This window comes from Exserohilum turcica, assembly GCF_000359705.1.
Source record: "Exserohilum turcica Et28A unplaced genomic scaffold SETTUscaffold_2, whole genome shotgun sequence".
Taxonomy (NCBI): domain Eukaryota; kingdom Fungi; phylum Ascomycota; class Dothideomycetes; order Pleosporales; family Pleosporaceae; genus Exserohilum; species Exserohilum turcicum.
The window spans coordinates 1,625,580-1,639,150 of record NW_007360025.1 but is presented as its reverse complement, the minus strand read 5'-3'; the positions used below and the strand labels follow the sequence as shown (position 1 = coordinate 1,639,150).

The 13,571-nt window shown below is 51.6% G+C and overlaps 3 protein-coding genes across 3 annotated transcripts; 2 read left to right on the top strand and 1 right to left on the bottom strand.

Moving 5' to 3' along the window:
* Positions 1-471: 471 nt before the first annotated feature.
* SETTUDRAFT_88524 (uncharacterized protein) lies at positions 472-2,864 on the top strand (the record flags this gene model as incomplete). The annotated part of the gene is made up of 3 exons (XM_008027313.1): positions 472-720; positions 782-2,213; positions 2,263-2,864. 3 exons carry the CDS (start codon positions 472-474, stop codon positions 2,862-2,864), a joined length of 2,283 nt encoding a protein of 760 aa, XP_008025504.1.
* A 4,660-nt stretch (positions 2,865-7,524) lies between these two features.
* SETTUDRAFT_163058 (uncharacterized protein) lies at positions 7,525-9,477 on the top strand. The gene is made up of 3 exons (XM_008027312.1): positions 7,525-7,950; positions 8,059-8,835; positions 8,884-9,477. The coding sequence occupies exons 1-3, from the start codon at positions 7,785-7,787 to the stop codon at positions 9,024-9,026; spliced, it is 1,086 nt and encodes a 361-aa protein (XP_008025503.1). The 5' UTR covers positions 7,525-7,784; the 3' UTR covers positions 9,027-9,477.
* Positions 9,478-10,875: 1,398 nt separating this feature from the next.
* On the bottom strand, positions 10,876-11,643 carry SETTUDRAFT_163057 (uncharacterized protein). The gene is made up of 3 exons (XM_008027311.1): positions 11,531-11,643; positions 11,394-11,471; positions 10,876-11,219 (listed from the first exon to the last, which is right to left on the bottom strand). The coding sequence occupies exons 1-3, from the start codon at positions 11,618-11,620 to the stop codon at positions 11,139-11,141; spliced, it is 249 nt and encodes an 82-aa protein (XP_008025502.1). The 5' UTR covers positions 11,621-11,643; the 3' UTR covers positions 10,876-11,138.
* Positions 11,644-13,571: the final 1,928 nt, after the last annotated feature.

Sequence of the window (13,571 nt, the reverse complement as noted above, 5' to 3'; positions counted from 1 at the left end):
ACAACAACAGCCACAACAGCCACGGCCACCACCACGGCCACGGCCACCACCACGACCGCTGCCGCTACGCCCATCACCACCGCTCCCCTGCCCTCGTTTGCGCTGCTCCCGAAGATTCCGCGGCTGCGCGCCCAAACTCGCGGCACGCAATCGACGACTAGCGCGGGGCTCGATTGGATTCCTTAGTAGGCTGCCCATGACGCCTCTCCATGCCCTGTAGTCGCCAGGCACACGCACACGCACACGCACACGAGCTGCCCACCTCACCCTCGTCCGACGGCCCTCGCTGCGGAGTGCTCGCCCTCTGCTGCCGCAGCCCATTGCTGCCATCGTCGCGCGCGCCCCAGGCCCGTCTGCCTCTTAAGTAAGCGCAAGCTATCCGACCTAGACCCAAGTATGGGCCTTTCGTCATGCCCGCGACTAAGATTGCTGACCCTCTCTGACAGGCGTCTCCTCCCCGCGCCCGCCATCATGACGTCCACGCCCCCGGCCCAGTCCGTCCGCTTCAGCGACGTCCACGAGGAAATTGAGCCCTCCGACGCTGTCCAGGACGTTGCCCACCTCACGGCCTCGGCCAACCCCCCCAACCATGATGCCCCGCTGAGCCCCCATGCTGAGGAAGAGCTCCGCAACCTGTCGTCGACGCTCCAAAAGTCTCGCATGCAGGCAAAGCGCATGGAAAACTTCTCCTTCGAGCCCGTCTCGCTGCCGCCCTCCCGAGTAAGCAAACCTGCACCGTGACCTGGGACAATTGCGCGCCCACGCAGCTAATACGTCAAAGGCTCCTTCACCCAGCCCAGCCTCGCGGACCGTCTCAGCCCATTCGGCGCACCGCTCGTCCATTGCCTCTTCGCCGGCCATGCATTCTCCACCACTGACCCCCGCAGGAACCTCGTCTAGGGACGACAAGGCGGCCATACAAGGCGGCCACAAGCAGCGTCCGAGTGATCCCGCCCTGATGACCCCGCAGGTGTCTCCCCCGCATGAAGCTCCGCCTACTTCCCTCGACTCATCAGTGCAGAGCCAGACAGAGGGCGGCATTTCTTTCCCCGTTCCTGCTTCGCCAAGGACAGCACCACAACCCCCTGCGCCATCATCCGAGTTGCCCAGTGTAGTTCAACCCCGCCCAAGACACAGTGCTGCATTTGCCGTGGGCCCTCCTGGTGACTCCAACCCAAGCTCTCGTGACCCTAGTCCGGCCAGATCCGGGGGCGATCGCACGCCCGGCACAGCATCCCCGGTACCGGGCAGTCGGCCATATACACCGCAAAGTGAGAGAGAAGACACGTACACTCGCTCCAAACGCGCAGCACAAGCAAGAAACCTGGATTCACTCGAGGCCCGCTACATCTACGGCGGTCGCGAAGGCCGAAATTCAATGTCATCAACATATCAACTACCCCGCTCCAAAGGCACAGACTCGGACAAGGAGGACAACAAGCGGTCGAGCATCTTTGGCAAAATATCCATCAAAGGCCACCACTCGGACGCAGAAGACGCCAAGTCGCAGACGGGCAAACACGGCCATGGATCCATGTCGGAACTCAAGCGCTTCTTCAAGATCGGACACAAAAAGGACAAGGACAAGGAGAAGCGCAAAGAGTCTCCTGCGCCCTCTCTGAGGAACCAAAAGATCAAATCGGGTAAGTCTGGATCCATGACATCGCCCATTACGAATGGATCGATGAATGTGCCTTTTGCCGATGACCACGGCCTTCAGAGCAAGTACGGCAAGTTTGGAAAAGTGCTGGGATCGGGTGCCGGTGGCTCGGTTCGCCTTATGAAGCGAAGTAGCGATGGCACAACATTTGCCGTCAAGCAGTTCCGTCCCCGGCATTCGTACGAGTCGGAAAAAGACTACAACAAGAAGGTCACGGCCGAGTTCTGCATAGGATCCACGCTCCACCATGGGAATATTATCGAGACCATGGACTTGGTCAACGAGAAAGGCAACTACTACGTTGTCATGGAATACGCACCGTTTGATCTTTTTGCCATTGTCATGACTGGTAAAATGAGTCGCGAGGAGGTGACCTGTGCCACCTTGCAGATTCTCAACGGAGTCACCTATCTCCATAGTATGGGGCTGGCTCACCGAGACCTGAAGCTCGACAATGTTGTTGTCAACGAACACGGCATCATGAAGATTATCGATTTCGGCAGTGCTGCTGTCTTCAAGTACCCGTTTGAAGACGAAATCGTTCTTGCCAGTGGTATGTAATAGCAGAGGCCATGCCCGCGACATCTCTAACTCGATTCTAGGTATCGTCGGCTCAGATCCGTACCTTGCGCCTGAAGTGTATGATCTCTCCAAATACGACCCCCAACCTGCCGACATTTGGTCTCTTGCCATTATGTTTTGTTGCATGACGCTACGCCGGTTCCCATGGAAAGCGCCGCGCATCTCAGACAACTCGTACAAACTCTTCGTCTCTCCTCCCAACGATGGGCCAAAGTCAATCACCGGACCGTCCAAGTCGGCTACTAATCTGAGCACCACTACCGAAGATGATCGTCGCCAATCCGTGCTCAACTCGGAGCCCACGTCTCGTCATCAATCGTCGGATCACCTTTCCGCTGAAAACCGCGGGTCGACGGGCCAACCGCCGCAGGTAATCAAGGGCCCATGGCGACTGCTGCGGCTGCTACCTCGGGAGAGCAGACACATTATAGGCAGGATGTTGGAAGTTGACCCCAAGAAGCGGGCCACACTGGACGAAATCCTCGAAGACAAATGGGTCACCAACAGTGAAGTTTGCTCACAAGAAGAAGGCGGCAGAATATTACGGTCGACGAACCATGAGCACACGCTCGAGCCCGGGGCTGGCGGGTCGTCTGCCCCCAACACACAGCAAAAGAAGTGAGACAATGCGGCTGACGACACGATACTCAATTCGTCATGTTTAATTTTTTGCGGCATTTGCGAGGGGCTAAGCGGCCCGTGTTTTGAGACTCTTTGTGTTTGCATGAGGAAAGGTGTTAGAGGCTGGATTAGAAGGGCGGCCGGTCCCTATTTTTTTTGTTCTCTTGGACGAATTGCGCGCATACGAGTTTGGCTGTTGTATAACCCTGTGCTGACTTGTTGTTTGTGATGGACGGGAGGGGGGAATGCGCGCGACGTGTAGTCATTTTTATACCAGTGTTTTTGGAGAATCATAATAGCAATTGAGCAAGGCGAAAGACGATGACGAAGAAGAAGAAGACGGAAGAAAGGAGTTGATAATTTAGTTACGGATGGTAGGCGGATGGGTGGTGTTGGATTGGATTGGATTGGATTGGATTGGATTGGATTGGCCAAAGGTAGATAGATTACACGTTGACGTCTTGACAAAGATGAGAGAGCCAAAGGAGAAGAGAGAGAGAGAGGGTGAAAAAAAAGAAGAAAACTATTAGACGAAAAAAAAGAATAGACATTACCACTCTTCATACTTTGAATGTTTTACTCTTTAAGCTGGTTGGTGGATTGTAGTTGGTTGGTTTAGTTAAGACACATACATATATACATGCATAGACACATGTACAGAGAAAGAGAGAGAGAGAGAGTGAGAGAAAGAGTGAGAGAGAAAGCGAGAGAAAGAGAGAGATAGTGTGTGTACGTGTGAGTAAGATGCAAAGATGGCATAACAACGCATCCTTTGCAACGCGTGGCAAATGCGCAGAATCAGGGGAGTGTCTGGGTGTTTTCGGTGTCGGTGTCGGAGAGTCGTCGATTACTCCGGCCCGAAGGCCATGGCGATGGGTACGGAGATAACTAGGGTTGGGTGCATAGGGGGGTGTGTGTGTGTGTGTGTGTGTGTGTGTGTGTGGCTATGTACGTAAGTAGACTTTGATGCGGTGATCGCATGGGGTTTTGCATGGACGATGTGTGTGACTGTGACTTGTGACTGTGACTGTGATGATGACTACATGTAAGTATGATGATGCAAGACGAAAGACGAAAGATGAAGGGAATACAGCACGCTTTATATAATTCCCCAGTCTATATTCACTCTAAATCCAACGTCTTTACTTCTTACTCTACCTTGCACCACTTGGGCAATCTTGTCCCATCTTATGCCCTCTTGTCCGATGCTTGTGCAGTCTTATCTCGTGTTGCCTTGGCATACCCTTTACCCCTCCCCTCGTCTTACCCCTACCTGACACTATACAATACTATACTATTACTAGTATTACTATGCCGATACTAATACTATACCTGTATTATATATCTTGGCCTGTCCCGGGCTGTCACTGCTTATCTGACCGAACGGTACCATGGTATGTATGTATGCATTACCTTAGTTTAACCTTTGTATACAGTAGCACCCTGTCCCGCGTCAGACAAACACACATACATAGAATCCATTTTAATCAATCAAGTCCCAGATTCCGACTTACTTAGAGCTAGCTGTGCATCGAACCATTTTCTCCGTCTGTCGCTCAGTCTCTTGCAGAATCCCTGCGTCCGTGATACCCCCTCCATGTTTATGCCCTTGCTCACCCGGGTCCATCATCAACATGTTGCAGCGTCCCGTCTGCGTCATCTTTGTTATCGGCCCCTCATGGTCATACTTGCTCCTTGTGTTCTTTCTTTCGCTTTTCTCCCTCCACAACACGCGCAACACGCACGCACCATGCCGCCAATCATATGCAGCCAATCAGCCAACCAGCGCTCCAGACCTGAAACGTGAAAATACCAGACAGACCCGTCTTACCCTTTCTCCGCCAAGGTTTCATAAGCCGTCTGTTTTTCCCTTTCTTTTTTACACTTTTTTGGGGCATGTGCATTGCATCACTTGTGTTCATAGCTTTTGTCTCAGACTCAACTTACTTGTAGTTTTTTGTATCCGATTTTTTTTTCATCTTCTTTGATATTCTATTTTTGTGTTCTTCTGGTACATCTGTGCAAAGGAGTTATTCTACCAGTGTTAGTCCGATAGTTGATTAATTTTGTTAATTCCGCCTAGTCCAGTCTAGTGTGTGTCGCTATCATGCCTTGATGTAGTGAATTAGTGAACTTTTTTTTGTAGTTAGAAAGGTGCGGGTTGGACTTGGTCGGTTATCGGATCGGGTAAGTGGTGTAGACCTAGTCTTGCTGTGTTCGTTGTGGTGCATGAATCAGCACGCTATGGATATTACAAAAGTGGTCACGTTCACCGTTGAATTGCGCTTTTCCCCACACGCGTGTATCTGTGTCTGCGTGGAGGCCGTGTACGTACATACGTACGTACATATGGATAGCGTGCATGTTGTGGTGATGGCGTGCGTGACATAGCGTGCTATAGTACGGTATATGTAGTATTACTATAGCCCGAAAAAAGGGGACCAAGAGTCAGTGGGGCCCGGGTTACGTAGGATTGCAAAGGATTGCGAGGCCTTTGTGCTATTTTGCCTCGAGGGAAACGAGTTTGTCGCAAGAGTGCTTGTACGTAAGAGAGTAAGAGGGAAAAAAGTGTATTTTCAAAGTTTGCAACATGTACACGCGTACGAATGCAAAGGGGGGAGGGGGGCTGGGGCTGGGAGGGATGTGTGATGCTGATCGACTGCATCTAGATTACTGTTACGGCCGTTTGCGGGATGCGATATGGGTAAACCTGGAACATGGCACTTTCCTGTTGCCGGGTTAGCGGTAGGTCAAGAGTGAAGGCTGTTGCGTCGTATATATCAGTCTTGGATTGTTTATTGCAGTCTGATGTTTTGCATGGGCGTCTCGCCCGCTGGTGCTTCGGGGCCTTTGTGAGACTTGGCAGTGCCGGCCGGGTAGCGATGTGCAGCTGTGTATACATGGGATTACCAACTCGGGCGTGTTAGTGTGGAGATGGACACACGTCAGATGGCAGTCATGGTGGTTTAGACCTTGTCTGCGGGTTGGTTGGTGGCTGAGGCAGCGCGGGCTAACGTCATTGCAGTTAGACTGTCTGTGTGCCGTTTTTTGGTCGTGCGTGATGCGTGTGTGGAGAAGCAAGAGGAGAGCGTGTTTGAGAAGTAGAAACGGGATTGGCTTGTAAGGGGGCCTCGTGATGGGGCAGAGACAACGGATGGTTGTGCTTTGTTTCCTCGCCAATATAACCAGCTCCGCGTAAGTAGTTGACTTACCGCCCTTTGGCGTGCGGCTGCGGCGGCGCGCGGATAGCAGCAGTGTTTACTGCAAATGTGCTCACACTCGAATGCTTGGTCAATACTTGGTCGCTTTTCCGTGGGCTGGTCATGTGGCCAGGGCGCTTCGGCAGCATGCTCACAGGTCCGTTGGGCGTACGCAATGACGGTGGGTCCGGCGTCTGGCAGCGCAGGGGGAGGGGTCCATGTGGAGGAGGTACCGCGGCAAAAGGAAGGGCTGCGCAAGCTGGGGGGGTTTGCAATGTGGTAGTTCGTTTCATGTTCGTTTGCCAGCTTACCTGACCGAGGGTTTTGTCGCGGAGGATGGGTTTGAGATTGATGCAAGGCCGCCCGCAGGGGGGCTGCAATGGGCATGGCGCGAGGGAGCGGGGGGGGGCACAGAGGCTAGATGTCGCAGGTTGCGTCTTCGCTTGCGCTTATCCATCCTCTGCCCGTTTTGTATGGTCGCAATGGAGACGGCGAGGTTGCGCGTGGCGAGCAAGAGCAGTCAGAGTCGAAATGGCGGTGGTGCTGGTGGTGCTGGTGCTGGTGACGTGAGCGCGGTCGACGAGACGCATACACGCATGACGGAACTTTGCAGCGGCTTGACAGGCGGCGGCCAGGATGACAGATGGCGTCCAGATGGCGTCCCCATGCCGACCGTTGGGCGCACAGCCAACGCGGGCGAGCGGCCATGGATGGTGATGGTGGATGAAGTGACTGAGGCGCGGATGGCGGGGGGGAAAGCAGAGGGAATGCTTGTTGTCGTGTAGTAGTGGTGGCCGGCACCTTCTGCCACGGGCGGTGCTATGGGCACGCCGAGGCCAAGACGTCGAGCATGAACAAGACCGAAACACGACGGCCGCTCCTCCATCAACCACCAATACACGCCCCCGCACCCTCGCCCTCGCCCCCGGCACATGCACTCACACACGCGGCTTGCAGCTGCTCGCATCGTGCGCTCCAACGCAGCAACGGCCGATTGATTGATGGCTGGCCGACAGGCTCGACAGGCGTCTTATCGCGGTGCAGCGCCTCCAATCAGCACGGCTTCACGACAACAGCTGAAGCAGAGCAGACCAGGGCAGGCCCGGGGCTTGGGACGAGTGGGCCTGTTGGGATCGTCGCCCGGGCTCTAATCGACGCCTCGACGCATCTGCATCCGCCTTCACCCTCGTCGGTCTTGGTCTTGTCGTCGTCGTCGTCGTCGTCGTCGTCGCCGCCTCCCGGCCACTCACACTCAACACCACGCATCCATCGCCTCCCGCAGCGGCATCGGCCGTCGAGACCAGTCGCTGCCCTGTGCCGCCCATGCCCGCCCGCGCGAGCTGAAGCGCAAAACACCCTCTGCCTTCACCGTGTCTTGGCTGCTAGGCCGATACTTTAACGCACGCTTGTCCCGCTCCCTGCTTCGCTTTTCTTCTTCTGCCCGCCTTGCCTGGCTAAACCCTTTCCAGCCCTTTGCTCACGTCGCTGCCGCTACTAAAAAACAGCCCAGTCTATTTTCTCCTCGAGCCCTTTTATTGCCCTCTTCTTACCTTGGTTTAATCTCGTCGGCTGCCCCACGTGCTTTGCTTCCTATTCCTGGCTGGTCCCTTTTTCTTCGCTTCCCGTCCTCGTTGCCGCATAACACAAACACTCGCATGCGCCGTCTGCAATTCTAGCCCGCCACAAGAGAATATTGCTGCCGGACTCCTGTTGTGATAAAGATGCGTCGCCAGCTCCCGCCCAGTCATCTCAAGGTTCCCCCGGGCCCTCATGCGTTTCCACGGCAACAATTTCTGGGACAGGATACCGTCGTCGTCAACCACTACTCGGGCATTGAAAAGGCCATTCCTGCCATTCCGTCGCTACCAGGATTCAGGACCAGCGCTGGTATGTTTGGACATGTGTTTCCCCCTCCCGCGTGTTGCGAGGAGCTACCGGCCCTAATTCAAACCTACACGGCTATTGCGACTTGCCATGGCTAACGCGCAACAACAGCATTCCTCACTTCGCTGAGCGCCAATCTCAACATCGATCCCGACTGCCCCTCGCCGCTGCCCACGCCGACGAACTTCCGTCTGAACAATTTTCTCCAGCCAATCCCCCACACGTCGCTATCCTACTCAACCACCACGGCCCCATACAATCCCTACGTCTCTACCGCTGAAACAGAAATCATGTCCGCCCAAGCAAGCGCCCCCAACAAGGCGCCTGCCGACGAACTGCCCCAGCTATCCACATACACGGCCGAGACGGAAGAGGACCGCATCGAGGGCCTGCGCCTAGTCGCCGACTCCGTCGCACAGCAGCGCCAGGTTGCCAGCAAAGAGCTCATGTTCCACCCCATTTCGCTAGCCGCCTACGCCGTCGCCGTCGCCATCGCCGCGCAGTACATGCTGCGCTGGTACCAAGACAAGATGATGCTTGCCACGACCATTGGCGGCATCACCATGACCTTTCTCATCTTTGTGCGGTGGATGACGGGCGGCTACATTGCCATGGCCGAGGAGATCAACATGGATTGGCTTGGTGACGACAGGCTCATTGTGGTCAAGTGGGGTGAAGACGTCATCGGATCCTTGGTCTTGGGCTGGGCCGACAATGACGCTGCAAAGAAGCGCGGAAGAAGGAGGAGAGGCAAGGCCGTTGTGCGCGCATGGACCGTCAAGCTCAAGTACCGCGGCAAAGGTGTCGGCGAGGGACTTTTGGAAGAAGCCGTCAAGGTGGCGGGCGAGAGGGGTGCCGACGGCATTCTCTTTGATCCCGACCATGCCAGTACGTTTTACCTCTTGTCTGTAATAACCGCATACTAACAGACTCTAGACTCGAAGCGTGTCCTCCCCGTCCTCTTCAACGGTTTCCTCAACAAGCACGAAGCAAAAGCCGTAAAGGCGCTCCAAAAAGTCGCAGACGCAAAGGGCAACTTCCGCCAACGTCAAGGCTCTCCTACCTGGGGAAGCCGATAGAATCTTCATTTCTAATCACTCTCCTATTTACACCATATAGCCCTGAGCAGGCCTGGAGTTTTTCTTTTCTGTTCTCATACACCTCTACTATTGCTATCGCTTGCAGCGAAGTTTCTTTTCTTTTCTTTCTGTTCTGACCGGAAGATACCCCTCCCTCCAACATTCCTCTCGTTGACCCGATGATACCCTCCAACCAATCGCTATTGTTTTGACAGCATGCATTCTGCGTTTTTTGCTTTAGTTGCCGGGTTTACTTTACTTTACTTGCCTTTCCTTTCCTTTCCCTACAAACCTACAGTATTGGGCGTCTTTGAACTCTTTTCAGTTCCCCATGTAATCAACGTCCGTTATCAGGAGCTTGTGTCTCTCTATCTACCATTACACTACACTACACTACACTACACTAGTCTCGCACCAACGCGTACAAGATAGTAGAAATGATTGCTTAACAACCCAACCGCTTGTGTGTGTGTGTGCCACACCTACCTTGCCTTGTCCGTCTGCGTGCTTTATGCCTCTAATCGCCCCAATCCCTTCCCATGACGCCATTCCCGCACTAACACCAATCTATGCAACATACCGATACCCAATGACCGGCCCCCCCTTCCTCCTCCTCCTCGCGTCCGCCTGACCTTATTACGGTGGACCTTTGATAGCTTTCTTTTCCCTTTCCTTTTCCCCCCCTTGTCCAATCACACTGGCGCTAGGCCGGATTCTTGGACGCTACCGAGAACGAGGGTGACTGGAACAAGACAGGATAATAAGACGAGATGAGGTAGATAATCCTCGGTTGTTGGGGGACGGGACTCCGAAATACCCCGTTCTACATACGCCATTACTTACTCGATTTGGTGCATACATACTGATACAGTCAGACTCGTCAAACTGGAGACGGAGGGAGGGACGGAGGGAGGGGGAGTGGGGGGATTCCACTCGTTGATGATGCGCTTGATGCTAGGTAGTTTAGCTATGTCTATGCCTATGTTATCCGGCTTATTCCTATCGCGACAGGGCAAGGGTATTGGGTATTACGGTTTGGTTTGGTTGCTGGGTGCCCCGCGCCGTGCGCCCGCCGCTTTTTCCATGTTGTCGACCCCTCCCCCGCCGTCCAGCCAACCAACCAACCAACCAACTGACTCAAGCTAACCAAGCCAACCAAGCCAACTGATCGACCGACTAACCAACCGATCAACCAACCAAGCCAACAACCCAAGCCAACCAAGACAAGCCCTTTAAGACCAAAGACAACCTAGACCAACGCTTTTCCCGCCCAACCCCAACCCAACCACAATGCGTGATCCTCGTTGCACACACACACATGCACACACAGAGAGACGTACAGATAGATAGATAACGATGCATGCATGCATACTACCCCAGCGCCTCTCAACTTTTTTTTAGGGTTTGATATCAGTGCGCGCACTTCATGCCCTGTACACCTAAGTACTTCTCCCTGGTCTTGTTGAGACCAGTCAAGAACATCGTCTCTATCTCTCTGTCTTCTTGGTGGTGCTTGCTGATTGCTTTTTGACTTTACCCCGCTACATTGTGATGAATGTGGCGTGGTGGCTGCTGACGCGCCCCGGTATGTAAAGTAAAAGTAAGTACGTGTATGCCGTCGTTGATTTGACTTTTTTGTTCTTTTCTTCTTTGGTACCCCGTCCCAATGGCGGGGTACGTATGTGATGTGATATGGTGGGATGGAGCTTCGTAGGGGTGTAACTAGGAAACTTTGCGGGCTCGGCTTGCGTCGAGGGGCGTGCATGCCAAGCGTATATGTGTGTGTGTATGCATGTATGTTTGAAACCGGAGAAGGGGGAGTGTGGGGGTCGTTTTTCTTGTTTTGTTTAATAAGTACACCTAGTGCGACTGCGGGTTGTGGTGGAGTAGTAATGGTCTGGATGGTGGCTGGTGACGTGTGATTGCGCTGATAACAGGGTGAATGGCGCAAGAGAGGCAATCGTTACTCTCTCTTCTCCCGTCGGCTGTAATGCATGTGATGAGACGGAGAACATGCTAGATCATCATAGTACTGCTACTATTATTGCTGCTCCTCGGACTCCGGGGAAGGCGTGAAATGCAGTGCAGTGGAGTCGTGCTTGTCCGCCCCGTTCAGCGCGCGGCTGCACCAGCCTCTGCATCGCCGTCAATGGAACTCGTTGGGTATTCCTCGCGTAGCTGCAGGATGACTTTCTGTTACCGCCCCCGAATTAGCATGTTTAGGGTAAAACAGATATACTGCTGTGCAACATGGCTGTTTGAGATAATCATAACAGCGATAAATATCATCATGGCGAACCGCGCGCCAAGTCAAGCGGCTGTGCCACACACAGTGCAAAAGGTCAGAGAGGTGCCACCCCTACGTACCGCCAGTGCTTCTGGATTCGCCCCGTTTTCAATCAGCGATACGCAGTACGACAGTTGCTGCCGGTCCAGATGCGTGTTCTGGGCCCCAAAGATTAGTCGGTTGCGTGGTTTACACTGACGCGTGCGTGGTTGCATACCAGTAGTGTCGCAATCTCGTGGAGGATATCAATGACTTCCCTGGCGGCCTTTCGGCGGGCATCGGCAGACGTTTGCTCGGCAGCTGGCATAATGTCTAAAACTTTTGTCGTTTTACTTTGTGCGGGGTAAGACGGAACTGTTGCGAGTTGTTTGGGTAGCTGATGTCAGTTTGTTTGTTGATAATAGCCGGCCGTGTCAAGTCGTGAGAAGCACCCAACAAAACGCGGCGCGCTACCTTCTCGCACGTGATGTCTTGTCAGTCAGCTGACTTATCACATGATGCTCATGTGATGCACGTACATAGGGTCGTAACTACCAAGATAGCCGGATAGGAATCAATAACATATCATACCACTGCGTGTCTCGGTGAAAACACTTCCCCTTCCCTAAGCCCCAGTGCAGATCGAAAATGTATCACTCATGGCACCGCTAACATGTTATGACATTCCGACTATTGTTATAACCACCGCTATCACCACCATATTGAATCACGACAAATGCATTACGCAGTGACGTAGCTACCTACATATGATATGTTCGTGTGCAATTTATCGACTGGTTTTTGGTTAACATGACAAGGACATTGGCCCATGCTTATGTCGCTGTTAGAAGCGAGATCTGTACAAAGGAGCTTGCTTGTGTTTAGTATGTCCCTATCTCGCCACACTCCTATACAGAAGAACAACGTAGAAATATAATTAAAAACAAAAAATGTAATTCAAAAACATGTTGACAATTTCTATCTATAAGGAGCTGCATGCACATGTATGTAAAACTATTTGTTTTATGAGTGATTTTAGCGTGCGGACGCAGCGGCTTTCACAACGCAGTAGAGTACACAACATCTAATAGCGGTAAGGTACTATACCTAGTACCTAATACACAATAGGTAGATAGTATTATAACATAGTAAATGTCTATAAAGAGCTAGCAAGAGTCTCTAGCAAACACGTAACATTATTTATAAAACAGGCTTTGCCGCAAAGCTTCTAACAATAGTTTTTAAAAGCAGAAGTAACATAGACTTTAACTAAAGATTACGGAATATTAAAGCGCTGGTGATTAGTTAGCACTGTTGTCGCCGCCGGCCAGCCACGTTACCCTCGCCGATTACTTCGCAATCCCAACTTCATGTATAGTGTTGGCGGTGTTTAAAACTATATTATGGTTCTAACAGATAGTTATAGGAATTGCAATATAGTGCTAAAACTCTAAATATAAGCTCCTTCGTAGAGATAACGCGTACCTTACAATTTTCTAGTAAATCGCGAAAGGGAAATAGTATCACTTCTAATAGAGATTAAGAAACTTAAATAGGCTTCTATTACCTACTGAGTATATAAATAAATAAAACAAATAAAGTATATAATTTATCACTTAGCTTTTAGTAGCTAAAGCATTAGTATTTTTAAATACCAAAACTACTAACGTGGTTCATAAGCGAGTTAGTCACCCAAGCGAGTTAGTCACTCCCCACTAGCGCGTCAACGTTGATACTACAACGCGTTATGTCTTAATAACACAACTATTAATTCACTTATTCTAAATTAAATTTTCAACTTACTCTTTTTCATATCTAATTATAATATATTTAAAGCTAAAGACGCGCTACCTCTATCTATAACGTGCCTTAAAGTACAATTTCTAATTAATAGGCTAGAAAGCGCCCCTAAAGCGACTATAAACTAAATTTAAAGCGCCTAAATAAGTTAGAAGAGGAGGCTATTATTAGACGTATTTTTAAAGAGTCTACGCGTGGATTTGCCCCTATAAAGGCTAAGGTTTAAGTAATAGCTAATAAACTATTAAAAAAGCGTAGTAGCAACTATATTAGTAAAAATTAGGTTAATAACTTTATTAAGTAGACTGCTAAGCTCTATACGCGCTAGAGATATTTCTATAATTACTGTTATGGGCGAGAGAGGCCTAACTAACGAGTATGCATTCACCTATTGTACAGAAGAAGAAAGATACAGAAAAGAACTATCTAGAGGGCCCTCCTTTTATAGTTGTTACTCGTACGAACGCTCAGACCTTTAG

Excerpts from the sequence above, each read along its gene's own strand:
- SETTUDRAFT_163058 (XM_008027312.1), top strand. The coding sequence starts at position 7,785 with ATGCGTCGCCAGCTCCCGCCCAGTCATCTCAAGGTTCCCCCGGGCCCT. Across the intron at positions 7,951-8,058 it reads AGGATTCAGGACCAGCGCTG|CATTCCTCACTTCGCTGAGC; the intron begins GTATGTTTGGAC and ends GCGCAACAACAG. Across the intron at positions 8,836-8,883 it reads CTTTGATCCCGACCATGCCA|ACTCGAAGCGTGTCCTCCCC; the intron begins GTACGTTTTACC and ends AACAGACTCTAG.
- SETTUDRAFT_163057 (XM_008027311.1), bottom strand. The coding sequence starts at position 11,620 with ATGCCAGCTGCCGAGCAAACGTCTGCCGATGCCCGCCGAAAGGCCGCC. Across the intron at positions 11,472-11,530 it reads ACGAGATTGCGACACTACTG|AACACGCATCTGGACCGGCA; the intron begins GTATGCAACCAC and ends TTTGGGGCCCAG. Across the intron at positions 11,220-11,393 it reads CGAATCCAGAAGCACTGGCG|AAAGTCATCCTGCAGCTACG; the intron begins GTACGTAGGGGT and ends GGGCGGTAACAG.